We start from the raw sequence: 27,249 nt of genomic DNA, 5'->3' as shown, positions 1-27,249 counted from the left end.
CAAGTCCTTTTGAAACAATCATATTAATAATCCATTTATTAATATTCTATAATGATGGCTTTGTTACAAAAAACATTAAAAAGTATGCACTTACTAAAACAGCTAGTGGGAGAGGAATAAAGCCCATCCTCCGTGCTACAGAGTCGCTGTAATCAGTGTATGCCTGAACAGAGAGGAGCAAAAGATTCAGATTTATGGGATTTAAACAGCATTTTAAAAGTACTATTCACTTATTAGCAGCAAATGTTCTAAACAGGTGAGGCTATGGAGCAAGAACAGAACGTGGCACTTATAAAATGACGTGCAAATCCAAATGTTCACAAGTCTTAAATACAAAGTTGAATAACTTAAAATGCTGCAAAGAGCATACACTACTTAATGTTAAATATTACTATTATTCTTAATCTGTAAATGTTTATTTAGTGTTGAGAATAGAGATAAGTAGGCAGTTTATGTAGCTTTCCTTTAGTTAATATTTCATGCTAAATTAAGCATTATTCATTTAATTTCAGACTATGCCTTTGTTAATTTTGGATTATGCCCTTGATAAATGCTCACATTTTTTTGTCGGCTGCTAACAAGGTCAAAAGCAAGACTGGCTCTATATTCACTGTAGACCTAAAGACAAATAAGAATGAAACATTAAGTAATATAGTAAAAATATATCATGCAGAAAGACTTAGATTTTATTAATGAAAACGTTTAATAATTAACCAGGAACAAGTGCTAATAACCAAGCAGACATCTGGGCATAATTTCCCTATTTGTTTTCCTACAGTAAAGGTAAAAAGTAACCTTAATTCCCGTGAACTCTTAACATTCATAGATCTTTTAAAAGTTTTTCTTTAAAGGGGAATAAATATCCAATGACTATGATCCTGAGAGTTTGGAATTTGGGGAAGAGTGACTATTTTAAGTAGTGTAATGTATATAAAATAATTTTGAAATTTTAAATTAAATGAATAGTTTTAAAAAATTACTGTTTATCTAACCATAATAATGCCTTCTGAGAAAAATGAATGCTGAAAAAGACATAAAACTAAGTTAGGGAACACAGTAAATATGAAGGCACTTGTGAATGACTATTTCCACTAAAAATTGCACAAGTGTCTCAATCAAGCCTATTAATTTTGACTTCAGATGTTAAATAAATGATCCTATGAAAAGGGAATCATTCTGCATTGAGAAAGTTGAGAAAGTAAATCGTGAAATTACTTTATCAGTGCTTTACAAAAAAGTACAAAACTATTTACTTTAAGTATATTAAAACATTCAGAAACTCATAATCAAATCACAGCTGTTGCAACTGCATTTTATTTTAAATAACTGCCTTTTGAAATAAAACAAATATTACTGTGAGACTGTTATTAAAAGTACCACCCAGTAAAATCTAGAAAACTGTGGAGCTATTATTTATTTTGGGACTGAGGCAGGAATGAGAAATACATTAGGAAACCTTCTTATGTTTTATGTGCAATAAATCTATAGCCACATATCTATTTCTAGAAATTACCCAGAACATCTGATTAAAACATAAAACAAATTTCCCAAAGTTTAACCACTTTCACCAGAAAAACGTAAGGCTCTCGTCTTCTAAAACTTACCAGGAACCTATTCATAATTGTGGAAAAAAATCAATTTCTAAATACAAAATATTTTAAAAACCTAGCCAGAGAGAAAAGTTTTGATGATCTACGTTTTAAAATAGAAACAATGTGATTTTAAAGTCTTTAAACAGATTATGACAGTGTTAACTGATCAGAATGATTTTGAGTTAGTGACACTGTGACTTCGACTACAGGCTGGTCTATACTTCTACCCCAAGATATGGAATTAGCATTGCCTAATATTAAAACAGAATACTTTCGATAGTGTAATAATTTTTAGAAATTTAAAATTACAATTCTGACTTTAAAGTATTAATAAACTCCTATTATTCTACAACTTTTAAAAATTAAGCAACAGAAGTAAACTTTAAATATTAAAGTGCATGTCAAAATACATACATCTGCAGTAATGTCATTGAATTTGGTGATAAAGGCATGTTTTACAATATCCACGGCAATTTCTGATGCAATTACCATACAGACATCTGGAAACAACACCCAGAGATGATCTATAAATAGAAAAGAGAAAAACAATGAAATATCTTAATATGAACAAAATCCATATCACAGGCTACCAGAGAAATATGAAATCTCTAGAACAAAACTGTATTTTCAGTAAATGATGAACTAGTATTCAATTATAACCTTTACCAAAAGAGCTATACTGCATCAAGTTAAAGGATACTTCATTCAACAAATATTTGTTCAGGCCTGGCACAGTGGCTCACGCCTGTAATCCCAGCATGTTGGATCACCTGAGGTCAGGAGTTTGAGACCAGCCTGGCCAAAATGGCAAAACCCCGTCTCTACTAAAAATACAAAAATTAGCCAGGAGTAGTGGCATGCACCTGTAGTCCTGCCTACTTGGGAGGCTGAGGTAGGAGAATTGCTTGGAACCGGGAGGTGGAGGTTGCAGAGAGCTGAGGTGGCGCTACTGCGCTCCAGCCTGGGCGACAAAGCAAGAACAACAAAAACCCAAATATTTATTCATTACTTTCTAAGTGCCAAGAACTGCTTTACATGCGGGCTCCGGGGGTTTAGCAGAGAGCCTCTGCCTTTACGTAGCCTACGTGCTGACATGCTGATGGGATAACTAGATTAAGCAGGTTCCTTAGAAAATCCTTTAATTCCAGAGCTGCCTCAACATGACAGTAAATAGCTAGAAGAGATGTGCTGTAGTCTTTGCAGATGAGCAATCTTCTCCTTCTTCGATCACTACAACTTAAAGATATTGATCAATCCTTTGTTTCACTGTCATGCAGATGTTAACCTGATAAATTTGCTCACCATTATCACATTTAAATGTCTATTCAAGTAAGACCTAGTGTTAGATAGATAAATAGGGTAACTGTAGTTTGCAATAACCTACTGTGCATTTCAAAATAGGTAGAAGAAAAGGATTTCACCGGTTCTAACAAAAAGACAAATATTTAAGATAATGGATATCCCAAGTACACTGATTTGATCTTCACAAAGTATACGAATACATTAAATTATCACTTGCACACCCAAACTATGAAAATTACGCATCAATTAAAAAAAATTTTTAATGCCAATTCAGTATCAGGTACCTGATAAAACACACCCACAGACAACCTGCTAAGAACTTGGAAAAGAATGCAAGAGTGGGATACAGCAAGAAAAAGATAGGGAGAAACACTGACAAGGACCCATAGCAACTCAAGACCCAGGTAGCCGGAGGATGGGATGGAAACCACACAGCTGGGCTATCCTGGCTGACAGTGTAGGCAGCTTCTGTGAGTCTGGCATTACGTCAAGTTTTGGAAATCAAGGGACCTCTTTCTCTGATAAGCTCTGCTACTAACTGCTATATGACCTTGGGCAAGTTTTTTTTTGAATCAACATCACTGGCAAAGGGCAAGTTTCTTAATTAGCTAAATTCCAGCTTCCTCAACCACAAGGTAAGGATAGTAAGTGTCTATACTTAATTATTATGAGAACTAAACGAGATAATGGTGCACAGCAATATTCCTAGCATACAAAATGGCTAGTGCTGTTTTTATATTCCTCATGACCCTGAGAACTTAGAGCAACGTTCCATAAATGGCACTTCGTTGGTTTTTTTTTAAAAGAAATTTTAATAAACCTAAAAAAAAGAGTGAAAATGGTGAATTCATCAATAAAAGCAAGTGTTCCTTTTATCATATTATCTGCCATAGCAGTAATAAAGAAGGCAAGATAATTTATTAAAAGTCACAGTATAAATGAGAATGACTTCAAATATCCAGCTGTCTAGGAGGCATAAAGACTGTTTGTCTTTTGTTTTAACCACTCAGCTTTGGGAATTGCTGATCCTACATGTACTCTACTGGAACCAGTGACACATACCCACTCTGCCCTTCATGGACACCCTGTTAGGTGACTTAGTTATAAAGAAATATACCACCATTCACTGAAAAAAATCTGGGTACTCAATGAATCTAGCTGTGTGTGTGGAGGAAGAGGCTTTTCCACCACAAGCCAGGTAGCCTACTCCAGCTGTTGTCAGATATCATTTAATCTTATGGTTTCTCTACGGAAAAAACTTCTGAAAATGTATCTCCAAGAGCATATCTCTCATTTTATATGTTTTTGATTTTTCAGTTACTTGAAAATTACCAATGAATTAAAATAAATTAGTAAGTTAATAAATGCCTATAACATATATAATATTGGGAGTAATAAATGAAATCTAAAACATGGTCTCATCCTTTAAGAATGAGATTCCAACAAAAACGTCAGATATTCAAACAAAAACTCTAAATTACTTGAGATACCTGAGAAATTGATCATTTCCCACTTAGCTCACTTCAGCATTGTAATTACCCATTTCCCCTTAATTAGCCTGTAAGTCCTACAAATGTCTTAGTATTTTCTACATTTGCCACAGTGCTGGCCCTTGTGCCTAGAAACTAGCATATGCTCAGTGAATGTCTGCTAACTGAATGGACAATGAAAATTCATGGAATGTTGACAATTTCCTGTCAGCCTGAATTTAGAGATGCACCTAAGTTGCAAAACTTCCACCTTACTTTATATTTAATTTATCCCCACTTAAAATGCTAATCAATGGGTAAAAGATAAATGTTAGGGAAGAGCAAAGGTTCTTCTGGTCAACCCCTAAGATGAAAATGATCTTTCTGGATTTAGGTAACTAAAGCACACTACAGTTAAAAATAGAGAGGCTCAGAACTGCCGGGTATAACAGGGTGCACTCACCTACTGAGTATACAGCTCCAGAGACACGGAGGGGTTTATAGAAAATGACAGCATCCCACCACACCACAGAAAACATACCCAATCCATTCTACTGAAACAGGTACTGTCATGTGTCGCTCAGCAACAGGGACGCATTCTAAGAAATGTGTTTTTAGTCAATTTTGTCATTGTGTGAACATCATAGAGGGTACTTACACAAACTTAGATGGTACAATCACACACCCAGACTATATGGTATAACCTACTGCTCCTAGGCTACAAACCTGTACAGCACATTATCATTCTGAATATTGCAGGCAACCGTGACACAATGGTAAGTGTATCCAAACATGTCTAAACACAGAAAAGCACACTAGGAGACTAGGTGACAGGAATTTTTCACGTCCATTAGAAACTATGGGATCACCATTGTATATGTGGTCTATTGTTGACTGAAATGTCATTATGTGACAGATGATTGTTTCTCCAACACCTAAACAGTAAAACAGCCAAAGTCTTTTGAAGCTTTCTGCAATATTCATTTTATTCCGTGTAAAAGAATGATTTTGGCTTAGAAGGAAAATTATAAGACATTGTTTTGTTAAGAGTGAGTTACCTGGATTCCAAGAAAACTGTTCCATGTTTCTTAGACACACTATTAGTAAAAGCACATAATTTGTGAATCGTTCCTTAATATCTAAAAGAAAAAATCAACATATAAGTACTGTAGTATATATAAACAACACAATAAAGTACATATAGGAAACAATTCTTTTAGCCAGAACATGATGAAATTATTAGACAATGTATAAATGTCCATAAATATACAACTTTTTATATATATATGTGTGTATATATATGTGTGCATATATATATAGGTTGGTGTTATCTTGGTAAGTCACTGACTTCTTTTGCCAACATAATTCTAGTATGGAAATTCCAGTTTTCTATAAACTTCAAGAAGTATTCAAACCATCAAACTGCTCAGACTGGGTCATTAGATTCCTCCAATGATCTTTGGGGACATATGACAACTGTTTCCATTTTACAGAAGAAAAAATAGAAGCAAAGAGTAAAATGAAAGACTTTGGGTAATAAAATTCCTGTATAAAATCCCAGACTACTTCCAATCTGGTAAATAGTACACAATTACTGAACTTACGAGTCCTTTAGCTGAGAGAATCCTGCTATTACAATAGCATTTCTTGGGGTGTAGGTAAAACTTGAGGGAAAATAACCCCAAATTGGGCTTCATAATATTTACCATAAACTAATAACTATGTGCTGAGATTAGGTGGAATGAATTTAATAAAATCAAATCACTGAATTATTGCTAAAGGCCAGTGTCCACATTTCACTTTTTAAGCTGTTAACTTTCTCATAGTCTAAGATACTATGTAATCAAGAAATGGGATGAAATAAATTTGTCTGCAGTTAAGAGTGGCACACCCATGTATGTGTGTCTGTGTAACAGTGGGGGCTGTGACTAGAAACAATCACCCATATAACAACCCAACTCAAAAGTTTTTTTACAGTCTGTTGTCATTTCCCTACTTTCCCAATGCCTCAGTAATCGCAAGCCTCACCCATATCATTCAGCCATGGCACGCCTCCTATAAGTGCTCTGAATTTCAATTTCATCCTGATGTAATTCACGGGACTGTCTTTGCTTCTCTTTTTTTACTTCCACCTTTCCTCACTATTCTCTAGCAATGTGATTAAAAACTTTTATTCCACAGCAAAACCTCCTTCTCTATAAGCGAGTTGGCCTTTACTCTCTGTACCTTCCCTACATCCTTAAGCTCTTCCAGTCAGTTGCTGGTACCTTCTTTTTCAGGGTAGCTCAGCTCCTTATTAGTGATGGGTCTGAGCTGTGCCTTCGCTCCCTCAAAGCCCAGTGGGCACTACTTGCTTCCTACTTCCAAAGCTGAAGCACCATTCATTATGCAGTACCGCATTTTGGAGTGTGAGCTCAGGGCACAGTAAGTCTCAAGGTACCAAGCACTGAGATGCCTCCTTAGGAGGCAGGGCACCTCCGGAGCAAGTCCACGCGGAGTTTTCAGGCGCACCTGTTTTGATTCGTTCTAGATCACATGTTTAATTTATTCTGTGACGTCAAAAGAGGATACAGGTTAAAGGAAACTAAGAAAAGTCTGCCCTAGAATAAGTTCCATCAAAGTCTGACACAAAATATATTCTTTGTTACTATAGCTAACTGTGGATCTTAATTCGTGGGGTTAAATTTGCCAATGTATCTTTAATTGGAATTCTGTAGAATTATTCACCAAGCTGTACCTATATGTGTGCTAAGTCCTTTCTAATTTCCATAAATGAATTTAACAATGAAACGTATTTATTTTTGATACTTCCCAAACATGAATATGTAATATAGACTTGTTTCATTACAGAATTATATGAAAATAAATGACCTTGAGAAATTTAAAACACTATTTGAAATGAACCAAAGTAACTTTTCTAAACTCTAATATAACAAAGCGAAACTACTGTAGAATTAATCTAACTGTATTTGATTTTTGGGCACATGGCAGCTGCAAGTATAGAGAAAATCTGCAATAATTTCATTTCTAAGGATACTGATGAAAGGGGAAAAACCTATCTCATTAAACGTATATTTAAGGCAAAACAGATTTTATTTTTTATTTTTTATGATTTCTTATTTTTTTGAGACAAGAGTCTTGCTTTGTCTCCCAGGCTGGAGTGCAGTGGCATGATCTCGGCTCACTGCAGCCTCTACCTCCCGGGTTCAAGCGATTCTTCTACCTCAGCCTCCGGAGTAGCTGGGATTACAGGCATGCGCCACCATGCCTGGCTAATTTTTGTATTTTTAGTAGACAGGGTTCCACCGTGTTGGCCAGGCTGGTCTCCAGTTCCTGATTTCAGGTGATCCGCCCGCCTTGGCCTCCCAAAGTACTGGGATTACAGGTGTGAGCCACTGTGCCCAGCCCAAAACAAATTTTAGAAAAGCAGACTATTCCAAAAAAAAAGCAGACTATTCCAAAAAAAGAGATTAATAAAAATGGATAAATTTGGTAAATAAATGCAATTTTATAAGATGAAGTATGTGAAGGATGGCAAGCTTAAATATTAAAAAGTGACACCATAAAAATTAACTGTATCTTTATTTGATAAGATAAAGATATAAAACTATATCTAACTATAAAGATGAGGTTGTTATGTGAAGATTTTTTTGAAAGTTTTATTCTTACACTTTCACAACTTTTACATTTAAATGTTTTATATAGACATTATAAAATCAAGATTTGACTTCTAAAATTTGAGTTAAAAAATACCCAAATTTTAAGTGTCTCCAAAGAAGATATAAAAAGAAATAAAATTTCTATGAGAATAACAGAGTCTGATACTGATAATCTAACATATATTAGATAAATAATGCAATCAGCAACATATTTATACCATATCTCATCTTCAGAATAGTCAGGGTTCAGATTAGAACTGAACTCTTACATTGATTAAAAATTAAAATTTCTAAGAATGTTTTCTCCTAACCTTTATTGAGAAGCTTAAAAACACTGGTATTAAGGCTTTTAAATATGTCTGATATTCAGATTTTTCCTTGCTATATTACCACTAACAGGGATATACTTTAACATATTTGCAGTCACATTTTAAATATAAAGTGAGTGACTATTTCCAATAAACATCCATATTTATTGCAGCTTTGCAGGCTTCTAAGAGTGTTAAGTGAGCTATACGCTTACTCCGGACAACCTAACTTCTGAAGGACCTTTCCAAATGCACAGTTCACATTACCAATGGGTAAAAATCTACCTAAAATTCTTCTTCTCAAGAATGCAAACCAGAAAGACTGGGGTTCCACATTCAGCTGATGCTTATGATAAAATGAAGTGAAGAAAAGGAGAAGTTGTTAAAAACCTGGTTTTATTAACTAAACTACTTTTCACATGTCCTCAGGCAATTCCTCCAAAGAAAATATACGGTGAGCTACCACTGAAAGGCGTAAAGTTACTCTCAGATTTCTCCATGAAGTATTCTATATTAAACCAGCATGAAGGACTAAAACTTACACTATGTATCTGGCAAGTCAACTTCTGATGGAGAAAAAATTCATAGGAAAATTCATAAGAAAAAAATAGCCAACATGAGTATCCCTGCTGACTGGCTCTCATTAAGTAACTACTACTGAAGCATATGAAAGAGGCAACATATTCATATCAAGAGCAAAAAGCACCTCTTGGTGACTCCTGATCTTTCCATTTTAATAGCTGAATGTTACATGTAATGTTAGCAAGATTGCCTAGAATTTTTTTTTTCTTAAGTTCTTTTTTTTTTTTTTTTTGAGACGGAGTCTCGCTCTGTCACCCAGGTTGGAGTGCATTGGCGCAATCTCGGCTTACTGCAAGCTCTGCCTCCTGGGTTCAGGCCATTCTCCTGCCTTAGCCTCCCGAGCAGCTGGGACTACAGCACCCGCCACCACGCCCAGCTAATTTTTTTTTTTGTATTTTTAGTAGAGATGGGATTTCACCGTGTTAGGCAGATGGTCTCGATCTCCTGATCTCATGATCTGCCTGCCTTGGCCTTCCAAAGTGCTGGGATTACAGGTGTGAGCCACTGTGCCCGGCCCAGGTAAAGTTAATTTCTTACAAAACTCTTAAAGTGTACAATGCAGACCACCTTGCATTGTAACACGAGCTACTTTGCTTACAGCAAAAGGTAATTTTTTTTGGTGCTAAGTAGTAATCATTTTAAGCCAAAATAAAGTCCAAATTTCTTGTAAACTGATATGCATACCTGATCATTATATCATTTTTTTTCCAGCATTTTCTTAAAACTCAAATATTGAATCCCTAATCTTTCTAAGCTAAGAGGTTGGAATTCTGGGGAACCCATTTATAAAAATGAAAAGGGGTATTAATTACATCAACACGTTGGCCATAAGGTTAAAACCATTTCACAATTTCCTCCTCATAATTTTGAGGCTTTTATACATAAGGATTGAAAACCCTTAAAACTTAAGATTTGCGTGTCTAGTTTAAGTCTCTATAAAGAGTGCTTACCCAAAGGAGGTTACTAATATGAATTAATTTTAAAAAACCATGGTTTCTACAACAAATGAAATGCTTACAGCTGAATCAATTTACTCATGGTTAACTACTGAAGCAAAGTATTCTATAATTTAGTACCTTCCCTCCTTCCTCTTTCATTTCTAATTCACGACGCTTGGCAGTCTGCACTAAAGGTGAGGAACATTAATAAGAAGTAAGAACACGAACTGCCCCTCAGAGCTTTGAGAGTCAGGCCCAGCATGGCCTCATAGAATCATCTAGGCTTTATGTTCAAGTTTTCCATTTGTTTTTTTCATTCCTTGCTTAGTTTTCAAATCTCCTGTAACTTGTTTGTTTTAACATATTCATATGCCATTATTTTCCTTGTCTAATATACAGGTAAAATTTACATACAGTGAAATGCACAGATCTTAAGTATATATATATAAGTATATATAATATATATAATGTGATGAGTTCTGATCAATGCATGACTTGTGACACCAAGCCCTTAATATAGAAAGAAGTTCCATCATCCAGAAAGCTCCTTTGAGTCCCCTTAGTCAATCCAAATGCCCAATAAGCAACCTCTCTTATTCCTATCATCATAAATGAATTATTTCTGATAATAAACTTCATATAAACGAAATACATTATGTACAATTTTGTGTCTGGCTTTTCTGCTCAACATAATGCTTCTGAGACATAACATAGTTGACACTATTAGGAGTTCATTCTTTTATCTTTAATTGCTGAGTAGTATTCTATGGTACAGATATACAATTTGTTTATTTTCCTATTGATAGGTATTTGGCCTGTTTCCAGTTTTTGGCTAATATGAACAAAGCTGCCATAATAATTCTTGCAACAAGTCTTATTAAGAAAATATATTTTCGGCACTGAATTACAGGGCAAGTGAACATTTAACTGTGTAAGAAATGGCCAAAAACAGCAGTTGTAATACTTTACACTCACGCCATCGATGCATGAGTGCCAGTTAATCCATATCCTCACTAACTTGTGGTACTGTCAGGCTACAAGAGCAGCCACTCTGGAGGGTGTGCAGTGCTATCTCATTATGGCTTTACTTTGCCTTTCTCCAATGACATTTTCCCTAATAATGCTGAGAGCTTTTCATGACCTTATTGGACATTTATAGATTTTCTTTTGTGAAATGTCTGTTCAAGCCTTTTCCCCATTTTAAAACTGGATTGTCCTTTCATTATTGATTGGTAGTTTGTTATATATTCAGAAAACAAACAAACAAAAAATCTATCGTCAGATAAATGCATCTCAAATCCTTTCTCTTAGTACTGTGGCTGGTCTTTTCACTTTTTAAATTTTATGATCCTACATTTTAATTTTGAAGAAGTCCAGTTTCTCTCTTTTGTTTTATAGTTAGTACTTTTTGTGTGGTCTTTAAAAATGTTTGCCTAGACCAAGGTTGTGAATGTATTCTCCTATATTTTGTTCTAAAAGTTTTATAATTTTAGCATTTATGTTTAGGGTTATGAACCACAATCAATTAATTTTCTTGGGCAGGGGAGGGGCCAAAGTTCTTTTTTTTAACCTTTATCCAACTATTCCAGCATTACTTGTTGAGAAACTCTTCTCACTAAATTTTAATTTGTTTTAGAAAATATCTTTTTTATTGAAATGTTATTTTTGTAAGCATGTAATACTTTTATTAAAACTTCCCAGTTTTAATTTCAAATATGGTAAATAGCGAGAGACATAATCCATATAAATAAAAGTCCTTTGGGATCATCATACTTTTTTTTTTTTTTTTGAGATGGAGTTTCGCTCTAGTCACCTAGGCTGGAGTGCTCTGGTGCGATCTCGGCTCACTGCAGCCTCTGCCTCCCAGGTTCAAGCAATTCTCCTGCCTCAGTCTCCCCTCTGTAGCTAGATTACAGCTACAGAGTAGAGCCCATAGCTAGGATTACAGCTACAGAGTGACAGGCACCTGCCACCATGCCCAGCTAATTCTGGTATTTTTAGTAGAGACGGGGTTTTACCATGTTGGCCAGGCTGGTCTTGAACTCCTGACCTCAGGTGATCCACCAGCCTCAGTCTCCCAACGTGCTGGGATTACAGGCGTGAGCCACTGCGCCCAGCTGATCATCATACTTTTTGAAGCATGTAAAAGGGTCCCAGAAGCAAAAACTGTGACAAGCACTGCTTTGGATGAGCCATGTGTGCTCTTATCTACAACCAGCCCACGCGCCTCCCCCGTGACACGCCTCACCTTCCTCAAGGACATCAAGCCAGGTTCCTTTAGGGATCCTCTCTATTGTACATCTGTCTGGATTCATGCTAAAACACCACCATTTTTTCATGACTTGTGCAAATGTCACCATGGCAGAAGAGATGAATAATGTCTTCATATTCTTGTGAAAACACTTTTGACTCCGAGCACACTCCCTGGTAGAGCCCCTGGGGCTGTTCTTGAGGTCTCCATGATCCACTACACTGTTCTGCTCTGGCTTTTAAAAACTATGTAAGACGCCCACTCCAGGCAAAAAATTTTGTCCCTTCACACTTTTTAGGATTAGAATGAAGGCAGTAAATAATAACTAAAAAAGCTAAGGACTTAGAGACATTCTGAGATTCACAGTCATAATTCTCCTAGAAGCTATGTGACTGTGGAGAAGTCAAATCATTTTCTCTGTGTTTCAGTTTTCACAGCTATAAAATGGAATAATACCACCCACTTCAGAGAAATTTCTCGATTATTAAGAAGCTTCTCAAAGTATTGTATGGTGCTACACAAATGTTTCTAATTTTTTATCTCAAACATCTTGTGATTACAGTAACCAAAGATAAGAAAACCTAGTAAAGATGTTGATAGCATAAGAGAAGGTACAGTTTAAGTTGAAGAAACAGTGGCCCAGAGAAAATGTGCCATTAGGATTTCAGAATGAACTGCAAAATACCGCACAGAACTTCAAGTAGAATCTAATCGTACATACCACTATTTGACATTTGAAAGAGATTGTTCTTTTCAAACTTCTTGAAAACACTTCCTTTAATTTCAACAAACTGAAACAGTAAACAGAAATATCTTTATGATTATAATAGTTTAAAAACTGGACTTGCTTCCTATAAAACTTCCGGGAGAACAACATATAGAACAAAGAATTTTATCCCACCCAGAGTATTGCAGCTGAAATGCCCGTATAACTTCAAAAATGTAAGATAAATCTCATACTTACATTATTAGACATCATGATAGTAAGCAAAGACTTGTTGTGTGAGTTAAAAGCTACATTGAGAGTTGTTGCTTGAACCATTATAAGAATTGCATGCAAAACTAATAGAAGGTCAAGGAAAAAACTTAAATTTGCTTTCATATTGTTACTGATAATACTACAAAATTTTGAAAGTGAATAATAAAGAAAGAAGATGACTTTCTTTTCTAAATCGTCTACGTAAGTATTGTATTATCTTCATAATTTCCCTATTAGCTATAGTTGATAAAAATTTGACAGGATATCCACATGAAATGAACAAAAGTGGAAATGTACCTCTACATATTCATTTATTTAGACCATGAATCCTTTGGAACAGGGTTGTTTTGTTCTTTCTGTATCTCTGGCACGTGGCACAGTGCTCAGGAAATAGGCCCTCAGAAAAGTTTGTTAAGTAAATGGAATAAATTATGGTAAATACTGAAAGAAGAGACTAAGAAATACACATTCTGAATTAAGATAATTTGCAATGTAAAAAAGAAAGCACAAACTATAAGTCTGGAAGTGATTTTCTTCCCTGATTCTTCAGGAAATGTGGAATGTAAGGCAGTAAGAAATAGCTGATAATAAAGATTCTACTTCATATGTCATTTTGAATATATCCATAAACTGCAGAATTACATTTGTATTACATACAGAATAGTTAATTTATATCTAAGAGTGGTAACTGCTTTACTCCATTAAAACCGGAACAAACTTCTACCCTCACAGGTATCTTCCCACTTGGTTCTTTAACTTTCCAAGTATTAACCCAATTTCTTTCAAGTGTCACTCTTACAGAGATAGGAAAAAAAAAAGTGACACATTCTTGTGAATGAGTCCTGACTTCACATGGAACTTAAAAGCAGGAACGTGTGTTATAAATATGTAGGGGTACACACAAACACGTACACTGCTTATATAATAAAGCATTTACTCTCCAATAGAAAAGCTTTAAGCCAGGGATGAATACACAAATACACAAAACCACCAAAACTCCTCCCAACCAATTTCACATTTTACTTTTAGATAAATTCTATGCATTTTAAGCCCAAGGTTATAAAAAAGAATTCCTGGATTTAAAGATAACTTCAAGAAAAATTCTAATATAAGTATGAAAAATTATATAGATCTATGTAAATAATGTATGTCTAAAAATACGCTGCTTTTTTATTATAAAATTCTTCCTTATAATCAGTTACACTGCAAATAGAACTGTTTTCCAGCAGCTCAAAGAATAATGCATACATGAGGCTCCTTAAATTAATTACAATTATTATGACAACCAATTTCTCAACAGAACACAGATATTTCACATTAATCTTCAGGATACATACATTATCTATATGTCTTTAAATCTATGAAATGGCTAACCAAATAAAATAAGGTAGACTATGCATTAACTGTTGGAAATTTCCAGTAAGTCTATAAGGATACAGACATAGAGAACAGCCATGAAAAAGTGAGGAATCACCCCAATGTGGGCTCTTTTTCTTTCTTTAGGTTCTGTTGCTGTCCAATAGAGAGCATCTAATATATCTTGTCCAAAAGATGAAAACAGACGATCAGCTACCTAAAAAAGAAAAATGACTTGTAAGATGTTTCTTAATATTCCACTTAAATATGTCATTAAAATTGAGATATAGCTCAAATCCTGGAGATCTACTAGGATTTAAAATCCTAGTAGAAGGCAAGCTAAAGAAGAATGAAGATGTTTGTTTACTTATTCACTCACATTTCTTTATTCTTTAACAAATAGTAAGTGCTAAAATATGTACAGAATTTCAATCAGACTGTCTAATTAGCTATGTTTGTAACAAAGAAAGTCTTAAACAGTGGCAAAAATAAAAGGGGTGGGCACATCTGGCCAGGCACGGTAGCTCACGCCTGTAATCCCAGCACTTTGGGAGGCCGAGGCGGGTGGATCATGAGGTCAGGAGATTGAGACCACCCTGGCTAACACAGTGAAAAGCTGTCTCTACTAAAAATACAAAAAATTAGGCGGGCTTGGTGGCGGGCGCCTGTAGTCCCAGCTACTCAGGAGGCTGAGGCAGGAGAATGGCCTGAACCCGAGAGGCGGAGCTTGCAGTGAGCCAAGATTGCACCACTGCACTCCAGCCTGGGTGACAAAGTGAGGCTCCGTCTCAACAACAACAACAACAACAAATTTAAAAAAAAAAGGGCAGCGGGTGGGCACATCAAAAACATGGTTCCTCTGGTTTTAGCACTTTAAATTCAAACTCAGGATTCAAATTTAGGACAAATATATCATTTGACCTACTCATATCTAATATTTGCAAACAATGGTAACTGTATTTTTTTGAGGTTTATTATATGGAATAAAATATGCAGATTTACTTCCTAAACATATTTTCCGGTATCAATCTCCTTGAATACAGTATAACAAGTAAAAAGTGACACATAAAACGGAGAAAAGGAGGGCATGATATTCAGGATTCAGTTTGAATGCCACATCCTAACAGAGGCCTTTTCCAGACCATCCCATCTCTTGTGGCTCCTATGGTCTCTACTGCGTTAGTCTGTTCTTTTTCATCATATAATATATCATTTCCTAATATCTCCTTGTTTATTGTCTATCTCTCACCTGTAGAATATAAGCTCCATGAGAATAGGCTGGTTCACCTGGGAGTATTCAGGGTCTAAGATGCTTGGCATGCAGCAAGTGCCAACTAAAGATCTGCTGAATGAATAACAGCTACCATTTAGGGAGCTCCTACCATGGGCCTGATATTATGCTAAACCGTTTCTATGTGGGGTCTATTTAATCCTCATAATCTCCCTAGTGTCTCCACTTTACAGATGAGAAACTGAGGATTAGAGATATTCAGCAACAGTAACTATGTCCAGGATAACCAGGTAATAAAGGAAGGACTAGGATTTGGTCAGAGGTGGTTTGCCTCTAGACCAGAGCATGGACTCTCATCCACTGTGTTTAAGCCACCTCATCAATTATGGTCTACAATGCGAATACGTATATAAATCATTTTAATCAGCAATTCATGGATCCTTTTTCTTGGCCTATTTTCTAGTAACAATACTACTACTACCTTGAGAGGGCTTTGTAAGTCAGGGGACAGGGAGAAACCCTTGCACTTTCCAATCTCCTAAGATGGAAAGCCTACGAAGGAGAGACTAGAAGGGCAGCGGTGACAAGAGCAAGGCAGAGAGCAGAGGGGAATAGCGAATGAGGTCTAGGCTCTTTCTATGAGAAGGAAGGGAGAACAAGAAGAGCTATTCTGTTTCAGGAACTTTGTCCCCATCCACCCCGAGGCAACCTACTTGGTGGGGCAAAGTGTACATGCAGCAAGCCTAGAATCAGGAAGCTGGGGTATGGTTTTAAAACATCTTGGTCTTGAATTTAGGAGGTACCAGAAGGCTAGAGCTCCAAAGCTTCTTTGAAGAGATGGAGAGTCCTTATCTACCACAGCAATACAGCTTTAGAGCAAAAAGGCCCGCAGCCCCCACCCCATCCGTCCTCTCACTAGGAAAAATCTCTTCATGGCTAATTAAAAAGATAAATAGACCTTATTTGTATCTCCCCAAAAATAAAATATAAAAATGCAATCCCGAGATGGAGTCTCGCTCTGTTACCCAGACTGGGGTGCAGTGGGATGACTTCAGCTCACTACACAACCTCCACCTCCAGGGTTCATGTGACCCTCCTGCCTCAGCCTCCTGAGTAGCTGGGATTACAGGCACACGCCACCAGGGATGGCTAATTTTTGTATTTTTAGTAGAGACGGGGTTTCACCATGTTGGTCAGTCTGGTCTTGGACTCCTAACCTCAGGTGATCTGCCCGCCTCAGCCTCCCCAAGTGCTGGGATTACAGGTGTGAGCCACTGTGCCAGCTTGCAATTTGAATTTCAAAGTTTATTATATAACTTAGGTAGCTTACTATTTTAAAAACTTATGAATATTTGGCTTATAAAGCAAAGCAGTTTTTTGCAAAGTGAATATATGTCAGCTCAACTTATTTTTTACATAAATGTAGATTTTCATACGCTGAATGCTTTAAAGTGAGACGTATTGTACTAAAAACATTAAGTACTTACAAAAATAGGGAACTTATATTTATTTGCCCTATGTAAAGATTTGAATTTAAATGTGCAATTTAAAATGTGTATTTCTTATAGCAAACATACACATAATCATAACATTTAACTCATAATTTAAAGTTCTAGCATGGGTTTCTAATGAAGTTGTGAAACTAATTTTCCTGGCACTTGACAATTTGGATACTCAAGGGGGTACTGGTTCTAAAATGTCTGGGCAGCAAGACTCTTCCCAGCCTACGTGAGGACACACCATGCCTGCGGGCTTGCCACCAGAGGTGTGCCCCAGACCAGCAGCATGAGCCCCACCGCCTGAGAAATGCAGATTCTCCAGACCCAGCCCAGATCTCCTAAATAAGAATCCATGTTTAACAAGAGCACCCCAAGTGATGATAGCACAGTAAAGGCCAGAAGCACCACAACTAGAGTCGGTAGAGCATTCTTGACTCTCAGGTACCTTCAGAATTGGAAGACTTGAAGCTGAGTGCCCTGGCCAGGCCTGTGCAGGGTAAGCGAGGTCCTTACCTCCAGCATGTTGTATATGATGTAGAGCTTGATGACGGACTGCCCCCTTATCAGGTGGTACATCATGGAGTAGTCAACATAGTGCATCATAAAATAGCAGATGATCAAAATGACACCCTTCAAAATGTCACACACCTGGGCAGGCTGAAGCAAACGTCTGTCCCTGAAACATACAAGAAGTAATAAAAATATAAGTTTTACTCTGTATGTTCTCACAAAAACAATAATCTTTACTTGATATACACTGGCATACAAAGGTAAAAATAAGAATTATGTTGATCTTTTAAAAACTTCAAACAAGGGAAGTTAAACTACATGACTACTCGACAGTGTAAAATCTTCTGTCCAAGTATAGAATATAAAGATTTTAAGTGAGAATTACTATTAGATGTTGGCAATCTTGACGAATGAACACAGAGGGCAGGTATCTACTGATAGGGTGCTTTCGAGCAACAGATTTCCACCATTACGGCATATGGCATAAACTTTTAACTAATCATGAATCTCTGCATGTAGCCTGCTGGATCAGCCCTTTTCACACAATGCTACATTCTATGCATACTGCTCTGCATCTTGTACTTAATGGCATAATATTCCATACAAGTTCATCAGGACTTCATATTTTTATGGCAGCATAGTGTTCCACTATGTGGATGAACTATAACTTATTTAACGTACCACTGACAGATTTGTAGTCTTTTGCAATTATAAGCCATGATGCAATGTACATGCCATGTCTCATATATGAAAGTGTATCTGTAGGATAAATTCCTGAAATTGGAATTCCAAGGTTATATTCACTTGAAATTTTGACAGAAACAGCTGAACTGCCCGCTGTACAGGGTACAGTTTATACCTTAACTAGCAATGTCATGAGAAAGCCTGTAGCCCAGGGCACTGATACAGTGTTTGACTAACTTTTGGATCTTTGCCAGTCTCATTGGTGGAAAATTGTACACAGTGTAGTTTTAACGTTAATTTCTATCATTAGGAAACTAAACATCTTTCCACATATTTAACAGTTATTTATATTTCATGTGAACACTCCCTATCTTTTTTGTACTGGTTTATAGGACAGTTTTTGTATTACAGATGTTAGTCCTATGGGACTTCAGTCGAAATTTTTTTTCATAATTAATATGAGCAGAATAATCACTCCTTACTTCTGAGGTTAGAGTATAAGGAGCTAAACCTAAATTGTGAAAGGAACCATCTTAATAAGACAGAGCAAAAAATACATTAGAAAAGAAGAAATTAAGATTTCTTCCACTGGATTTAAAATTCTTGTGACAAGAATGGGAAAGATACATTCTCTTTGCCTGTCGTAGGCTGACTCCTCAGGACGGAAAATGCTGTCTCTTGTTTTGGCAGTTTTTATGCATAGTGCAATCAATAAAACAGCCCGAGTATATTTTTTTAGGAGCTGCAGAATCTCTTCATTTCCACCAATTGTGACGATGTTCTAAGCAACAATACAGGGGTGGGCTCATTTTCTAACTGGCCATTGGCCGTCTGAGTCACCAATGTATTTGATATTCCTTGGCTACATATTCTCCAGAGCTCTTTCCTAATGCTTTTCCTTCAAAGATCTTTGTGGAGTTTAACAAGGAATTTGTAAATCTTCCAAACTGTTACTTGAAACATTGCTTTATAAAGTCACAATGATGCTCTACCAATCCTGTGAGCAGTTGTTACAGAAACTCATTCTTGTTTTCTACAATGTGCACTGTATGATGTTTTCAGTTAGATATGAATTTGGCTGATCTATTTACAGACAGAATGTAAGATACTGCAGAAGTTCTGAAAGCAGGCAAATTCTGTGAAGACTGTTCACCAAGGGCTAAAGGTGGCTGGACATACACTGGGCTGGACCAATGAGCCTAAACGAGAGAGAGGTCAGAATTTGTCTAAGTCAGATCACACGACTTAAGATGGGTATGGAAAGCCAAGTAAAATTATTCTTAGCAGTTGAAGTTAAGGCTTTGGGAAAAATTGCATCAAGGACAAAGTTGATCAATCTCTATCATTATTTCTCTTTCACCATGACTTTCTTTTATCCAGTGCTGTTCCTCTTTCTCCCACAGAGAAAGAGAGAGACCTTTTTCTCCTCAGGGAACAAAGAATGCCCTTCATCTCCTAACTCCCAGCCAACCAGCCCAGAGCACAGATCTCTGCCAAGGACTATCTGAATATCAAGGTAATTTCCTGCCTCCATCCCTACAAGACTGAAAATGGAAGACCTATTATACCTGCCAAGAATTGGATCTTGATCCCTTAAACATATTTCTCATCCAAACACTGAGAAGAGGAGACATTTTGAACACTTGTGAGCTCCTGGCCTTGGTATGACTGTCTCCACTTGGGCCGCAGGGAACAAATGGTGAGCCACCAGCCCCCACTCAGAAGTGTGGCACAGCTCAGCATATACTGAAAGTCACACATCACCAACAGTCATGGGCTTTTGTGTTCAAAGACTGTAAATCATGTTTATAAATTAAAGAAAATGATACGAACTAAAAGTAGGGTAGTATTAACTTGTATTAGTTACAAAAATAATTTTGATAACTAATTTAAGTAGAAAACTATACTTAGAGCTTTTGGTATTAGATGGCATCTACTTAGTTGAGTGATCTCAGTCAGAGCAATTTTATTTAAGAGACAAAGGGTTTTTAAGTATATATCCAATTGTGTTTCTTTATATACATATTTGGAATCAAAGAACAATGTGTTAGTATATCAACAAAGGAACAGTATATTTAATACAAGCCATAGTTACAAATTAGATCTACCAAACATTGGAAATACATATCCCAAAATGATATAATACCACACTTTTTGAACCAAGCTGACAAATTAACAAAGAAAAGTTGTAGAAACACCTAATGCTACAATTCAGTTACTATGTGGCAGGCACTATTCTAGATAATCCACATATATTCCTTTTAGTGTTCACAATAATCCTATTTATTTCATCATCTCAGTTTTACAAATGAGCCAAGGGACAGTCAAGAACATGCCTGTGGTTGCACAGTGACTAAGTTCCCACATGGTGCAGCAGGGATGGAAACTTGGCAATCTGGCTCCAGAAGGCACGCTCTTCAGAACCATCTGCATTCTGGACTTTTTAAAACAGAACTTCTAAACTTGCAGGAATCAACAACTCAGAACCTATTATCTTTCTGTAAAATTTAACACTGCATACTTTATCACTGTATTGCAATCTCATCTGAATAAATTGCTGTACAAAAAAACAAACCTATCTATCACTTGGTCTTTCTTTCTAAAAATGAATGCAAAAAAACCTGGACTATATGATATGTATATGATATACACATATTGAATTCACTGCTTTCTGTGCACCCCCTGCTCTGGTGAAAGTGTTCCATTCATTGCTAACATCATAATTGGTTGCTGCAGGGATGACTGTGATTTTCAGAACTAAGGAATACTATTCAAATAAAGAATACAAGAAGCAGAACCTTTAAAAACAAGGGTCTTGTTTTCTTTCTTTCTTTTTTTTTTCTGTATTTTTAGTAGAGATGGGGTTTCACCATGTTGGCCAGGCTGGTCTTGAACTCCTGACTCAGGTGATCCACCCGTCTCAGCCTCCCAAAATGCTGGGATTACAGGCTTGAGCCACCACACCTGGAAAGAGTCTTGTTTTCATATAAATGTCCTTGTTAACAAAAAAGAAAGGCTGCCAAAATAAAAAATCATTTCTAAGGTGGCATCTTAAAAGACAGCTGTATGTACCACAGCCTCTTTCTAAGAAAAGACCTAACCTCACAAGTAAGTTTACCTGGTTAAAACAACTTGAACCAATCGGCTTATTTGTTCCTTCTCTGCCAGGATATTTTTAGATGACTATCTGATAAGCACTTCAAACTCCCTAAGAAGCTTATCCAAGGTCCTGTTACTCAACCCTGAATTGGCTTTTGAAAAATACTTTCATGCTAAAGTTCTTATAAATGGCTAAGTGGTGGTTACTGGCAATTCACCTTGCAAATGATGAAAATCCCATACGAAAGCATAAACGAGTGAAATATACTGTTGGGCAAAGTAAAAAACCCGCTAATCTAATTTGCAACTTTGGGTGTATGTCATCACACAAGTAGTATTACATCAGATATTTAATAGAACTTAAACATTTTTCAAAACAAGACATTTAAACAGAATTCTTTTAAAAATTTCCAGTAAAACCAACCTTAGAGAAACCAAATTTGCTACATTCCTAAATTTTATTTTTTATCCTTACAAACATTTCCATTTCCATTGTGTTTTTAGCAACTGTACACTTTTACATTGTACAATTTACCAATTAGAGCATCTCCAGTTGTTTCGAAGGGCTCATAGATTTAGAGAAACCGAATTATAGAGTAGAGAAAGACGATCAAGGGTAAGCTTTCTCCTTCTCCTCCTTAGTGGAAGATAATACGCTAACTGTGATTAAAGTAAAATCTGGTAGTGGACAGAAAGATCAAGAAGGAAGACATGGCACCAAACATGAGCGAGAAAAATGGGAGAATCCCAGCATAGTTATTGCAAATCAGTGTTGAAACATGCCAGAATATTAGCATGAGTTATTTCATTACAAAATACATAGACTAGATCTCCCGCTCTCTCTATTTTCAGCCATTTGTGGTATAATTGAAAGAGTGAAGAAACACAGCACTACTGAAATAAAAATGCAAAATACTTAATATGGTTTTATTTTTGAAAGTGAAGTCCTTTTATAATTTTAAAGTAAACTGGAATAAAGTAGTGAAATCAAGATGTTTTCCTCAATTAGAAAATTAAGTATTTTAAATCTTAAGTTTGACTGACATGTAACAGAAAAATAAATACTTAACATAAATGGAATGATTCAAACCATTTCTTAAACTTTAATTTCAAACTATACTAGAAAAAAAAAACCTGTTTTTACAAAGCTATGTTCACAATTTTAGTAATGCAAAATAAAAACTGCTTATATGGAAGGAATTAAGCTCAGCCAATTTCTGTGGCTTTGGGGATGAGGTATTTGCTAAGTCTAAGCTAATATGTGTAAAGATCACTTCTGAGTGGATTTTCATGTTAGGTGAAATCACAGTCAAATCCTTCACAAAGAAATGTGGACAAAGCTTTAAGACCAAGTAAAGATGCTATTTTGAAAAGGACAGGGATCCACATTTTCTTAGCTAATGGCTATGTCTGCCTATCCTGTTTACTTTTGCGTTTAATGAATGTCAATTTGGCCAAGAGTATAGAAGGAAAAATCAGGGTTTACTCACCACAAGGAGTCCCTGTGCCACCACATTCCATTCTATAAAGGAAGTGAAAGTGCTCCTTCCTTCGGTCTGATTTACGAGAGAGAAAGAAAGAGAGAAGGTTGTAATGTTGCTACGCTACTTAGAGCTCCATAGTGAGGAAACGGGACAATAAAACCTGGCGTTACGAAGACTTTTTAATAACAACAAATATATTGCTCTCAACAAATAAGCCACATAGATCAGCCCTGGTAAAAAGAAGTAAAAGGCATATTTGTTTCCCTAGAGAAAGTTACCAAGAGCTCTCCCTACTTGTGCTACAGTGGTGGCATCAATCACTTAGGCCAACATCAAGGCTTAATTTTGTCTAAAAAGAGAAAAATCTATTATAACATACAGGTGAAGTTAATCTTGGGTAGAACTATTTCTAAAGAGGTAAGGCATAAGAAGGAAACTCAAAAGGTTAGGAAACTCTCAAGCAATTGAAATTCATAATTCTGGGAGACAAGAGCTCTCCCATGGGATAAATTCTCAAAAGAAAATGATACCATTGCCTCTTCAACCAAGAAAAATAAAAGCCTGTGAAGCCTCATGTGAAAGTTACGCCTAAAGCCGGGCCAGGGGTCAGAACATTTGCTCACACATATTTTAGTTGCTCTAATGGTAAAAAAACAAAAACCAAAAAGCACTCCGGCATTTATTACTTAAGCCTGTTCAACTCAAGTTATCACTTTCTAAAATGTTTCAGTAAAGTTTTTTCAACAATAACTCAGTTCTTGGTACCAGGCTATATCATTTTTCTCTATAATCTTCTTTAACTTTTAACTCACGTGACTAAGAATTCTAAAGCACAAAACGAAGTCACCAATTTTAGGAGAATAGAGGGCTGACAAAAATGCCAGGTAAATCAAAGGTACATAATTAGCTATTTTTCATTTAATTCTACAAGTAAATTTGGAAAAAGGATGTTTGGTACCTCTAACATAATATAAAGCAGTCTGCTTTTCTGAAGAACAAAAATTGTATTATTCTTTCAAGGAATAGATACTTCATAGAATAAATCAAAACTTTGTTCTGTTTTATATGCCAGGAATCATTAAAAAGATTATCCTAGTTCAAGACGTTTCTCAAATGATTTCTAAAATGACAACTACTCTTATCTGGGAAAGAGGGAAGATATACATAAGTGAATCCGCTTTTAAATAATTTAGATGCATTTTCTAATTTTTTTTAAGTCTACAACAAAACATTTGGGGGCAAAGATTTTTCAAGGTTGTTAATTCATCAGAAACAATTTCAATGAAGTATTCTTCAGATCACCGAGGACAGACATAAACTTTTAGGGAGGGAGTGCATCCTTGGCAAACACCACATATAAATACGACTCCAGATAATTACCCTGCCAACATCTCATAATGAACAGTGCTTTAATAACAGGGTCAAAGCCAGCAAAACACCCTGCTGGATGAGCCATCATGATGAAGGCTGGGTTTACTTAAGGACTGTAGAACCACCCTTGTCCTCCGCCTTAGTGAAGGGACAGGGTCTTTATTTTACTTAAGTCAAAAACCATGACAAGTTTGCAGAAGATCTAGAAATAGGTTCAAATATTAAGTTATGAAGCAGAGAACACGGGGGTATATGTGCTTTAAAAAGCTTCTCACAAATGCTGTACAAGATGTAAATCTGCAAACAGATGAGGTGAGAACACTAATCTCCAATATAAAAAGAAGGCAATAATTTACATTACTGAAATGATACTGAACCAAACAGTTCTAGAGACTGCAAAGAGTTAACTGTTTCCATGTCAGCATCGTGATTAATTTGACAAATGGACTGTTTCCTCCCTTTTGTGAAAACAATTTCAAAGAACAAAGAGACTAGGAAGACAGTAAGTTTTTATGGAAAGAAGACTGAAATACAGGAGAGTGAAAAAAGAAACCATTACTTAAAAAACTGCAATCAACTTCTTTGCTGGTCTATTTCACTTCTTCTTATTCCTTTGAAACAAAGTCAGACTGAAGGAAAGAGCACTTTTTGCTTGCTGAAAAGGATGGAACATGACATCACTATAGGCAAGACAAATCGAATAATCTTTAATCGAAGTAGAAAACACTGGAATATAAGCTATCAGAAGGCAAAATCTGGCTATTTCTAAATAATCATTTGGTAAACCTAAAAAGTATTTTTATATTCCTAAAATATTTGAAAGGTCTTAGACTTAACATTAACAATAGCTTTGTTTAATGTAACCTTCACCTTATCAAATATTTCAGGTTTTGTGACTTTAAAAATAATGCTCAAAGATATATTTTCTAAATTGCTCAAAGAAACAAAAACTGCAAACTATATTACTGTAAGCACAAATTACTCAATTTTAACAAACCATACTTAAGGCACTAAGACATTAGGCAGGATTTTCCTATTCTATGTAAGTTGGCTATCCTCAAGGCATTTAAAATTGCCTGAACACCATTTCATTTAAAATTTAAATGAAAATGTAAGTTTCATTTAAACTCCTATCATTTAAGACTGCTGAAACTGTTATATAATTTTAACTGCATTTCATGTTTTTTATGCATGTAAGTATTTATTAGTGATAGCATGAAATTAATTTTTCAGTTACTCCAAAGCAGAAATAGCAAGAAGTGTTTGCAGGGGAAATCTTCAATGGAGTCTTAAATGTAGTGTGTAACAGGCTGCCCTCTAGTGTCATTTTAGCTTAACTTTGAAAGTAGAAAACACCTTATTTTCAAATGCTACTCAAACAAATTTAGATTCAAAGTATTTCAAACTAATGTAAGAAAGCAATCACCATATGTGCTACAAAAAAAAAAAAACTTAAAATATCTAAAACAGGTTAGAGGTAGGGATCATTAACCACTAGTAAAGTCAATACTGGAAGAGATAAGATTTCCCAGTTCCCTGCAACACCTTTTAATTTTCAGAACCAACACTTTAAGACCTTTTTTTTTTTTAAGAGACAGAATCTTGCTGTGTCACCCAGGATGGAATGCAGTGGTGCAATCACAGCTTACTGCAGCCTCGAATTCCTGGGCTCGAGGAATCCTCCCGCCTCAGCCTCCCAAGTAGCTGGGACTACACGTGTGTGCCATCACATCTGGCTAATTTTTTATTTTTTTGTAGACACAGGGTCTTGTTATGTTGCCCAGGCTAGTCTTAACTCCCAGCCTCAAGCTACCCTCCCACCTCGGCCTCCCAAAGTTCTGGGACGACAGGTGTGTACCACCGTGCTGGTCTAGAAAAGACTCAGAATTCTAACACTATTTTACATGCCCTGTTCTTCCATGTAACAGGGGCTATGCAGAAATGAACTTGAGTGCAGCACAGTTTTAGATACCTGTACAATATAACAAGGTGGAACTTCAAACAACTGTCACCAAAGAGAGACCCTTGGGATCACTGGCAAATCACCACTCTTACTTAGTAGACCTCATATGTGTGCTAACCAATGCCCAAGGAAGGGAACGCTCCAGAAGGAATACAGTCATTAGCTTATCTATCATTTTAAAGTTTTATCACATTGTGCCAACAGCCACTGAGCACATGACATGTCTTTAAAAGCCATCCACATAAAGATGGCTAGAACATGAACTTGTTGCACATTGTTGATCAAAGAATAACTAAAAAGTAATGTAGCTCATAATGTAGATGTGAAAAGTCCTACATAGTATTAGTTTATTTTCTTTCTTTACTTGAGACAGGGTCTCACTCCATCACCCAGGCTGGAGTGCAGTGGCATAATCATGGCTCACTGCAGCCTTGACTTCTCAGGGTCAAGTGATTCTCCAACCTCTCAGCCTCTGGGGCAGGTGGGACCACAGACATGTGCCACCATGTCTGGCTAATTTCTTAATTTTTTTGTAGATACAAGGTCTTACTATGTTGCCCAGGCTGGTCTTGAACTCCTGGCCTCTAGCGATCCCCCTACTTTGGCCTCCCAAAGTGCTGAGATTACAGGCATGAGCCACCACATCCAGCAGTATTAGTAATTTTCTATCATGTGTTTCACCTGACTTTATCTAAATTTCCACGTGTCTATTCGCTTTATGCAGTTCCAAATAAAGATGTATATTTAGTAATGTTTTATTAGATTGTATTTTGGTCTTCTGAAAATGAACCAAAATGCCATGATGTTATGAAGCTCCCAATAGTGACAAAAGAAAATAGTTTATTGTGGTTAGGTTTCGTTAGTATTAATGTACCATGCTACAAATGCCTTTAAAAAAGTTTGTTAATAATAAGGCCTTCTTAAAATTTCTCCTAAAAGAAAAAAGGATGTACTAGAAATAACTTAAATGAC

At 36.1% G+C, this 27,249-nt stretch overlaps 1 protein-coding gene across 4 annotated transcripts in view; it reads right to left on the bottom strand.

Annotated features, from left to right (window-relative positions):
- The window catches only part of TAPT1 (transmembrane anterior posterior transformation 1), a 65,742-nt gene that overhangs the window by 12,439 nt on the left and 26,054 nt on the right, over positions 1-27,249 (bottom strand). For 3 of the 4 annotated variants that reach the window (XM_003898511.4, XM_003898512.3, XM_009206567.4), the window contains 8 exons: positions 17,680-17,842; positions 14,518-14,653; positions 13,066-13,163; positions 12,823-12,892; positions 5,422-5,502; positions 2,007-2,116; positions 559-618; positions 95-163 (listed from right to left, as the gene is read on the bottom strand). In XM_003898511.4, the coding sequence (XP_003898560.1) occupies positions 95-163; positions 559-618; positions 2,007-2,116; positions 5,422-5,502; positions 12,823-12,892; positions 13,066-13,163; positions 14,518-14,653; positions 17,680-17,842 (787 nt within the window). The remainder of the gene's footprint in view (positions 1-94; positions 164-558; positions 619-2,006; positions 2,117-5,421; positions 5,503-12,822; positions 12,893-13,065; positions 13,164-14,517; positions 14,654-17,679; positions 17,843-27,249) is intronic. The other variant, XR_002521959.2, reaches the window with a different exon arrangement.

The sequence above is a fragment of the Papio anubis genome, chromosome 3, assembly GCF_008728515.1.
Source record: "Papio anubis isolate 15944 chromosome 3, Panubis1.0, whole genome shotgun sequence".
Taxonomy (NCBI): domain Eukaryota; kingdom Metazoa; phylum Chordata; class Mammalia; order Primates; family Cercopithecidae; genus Papio; species Papio anubis.
Note: the sequence above shows the minus strand (reverse complement) of the source record. Positions and strands in the feature narration are given on the sequence as shown.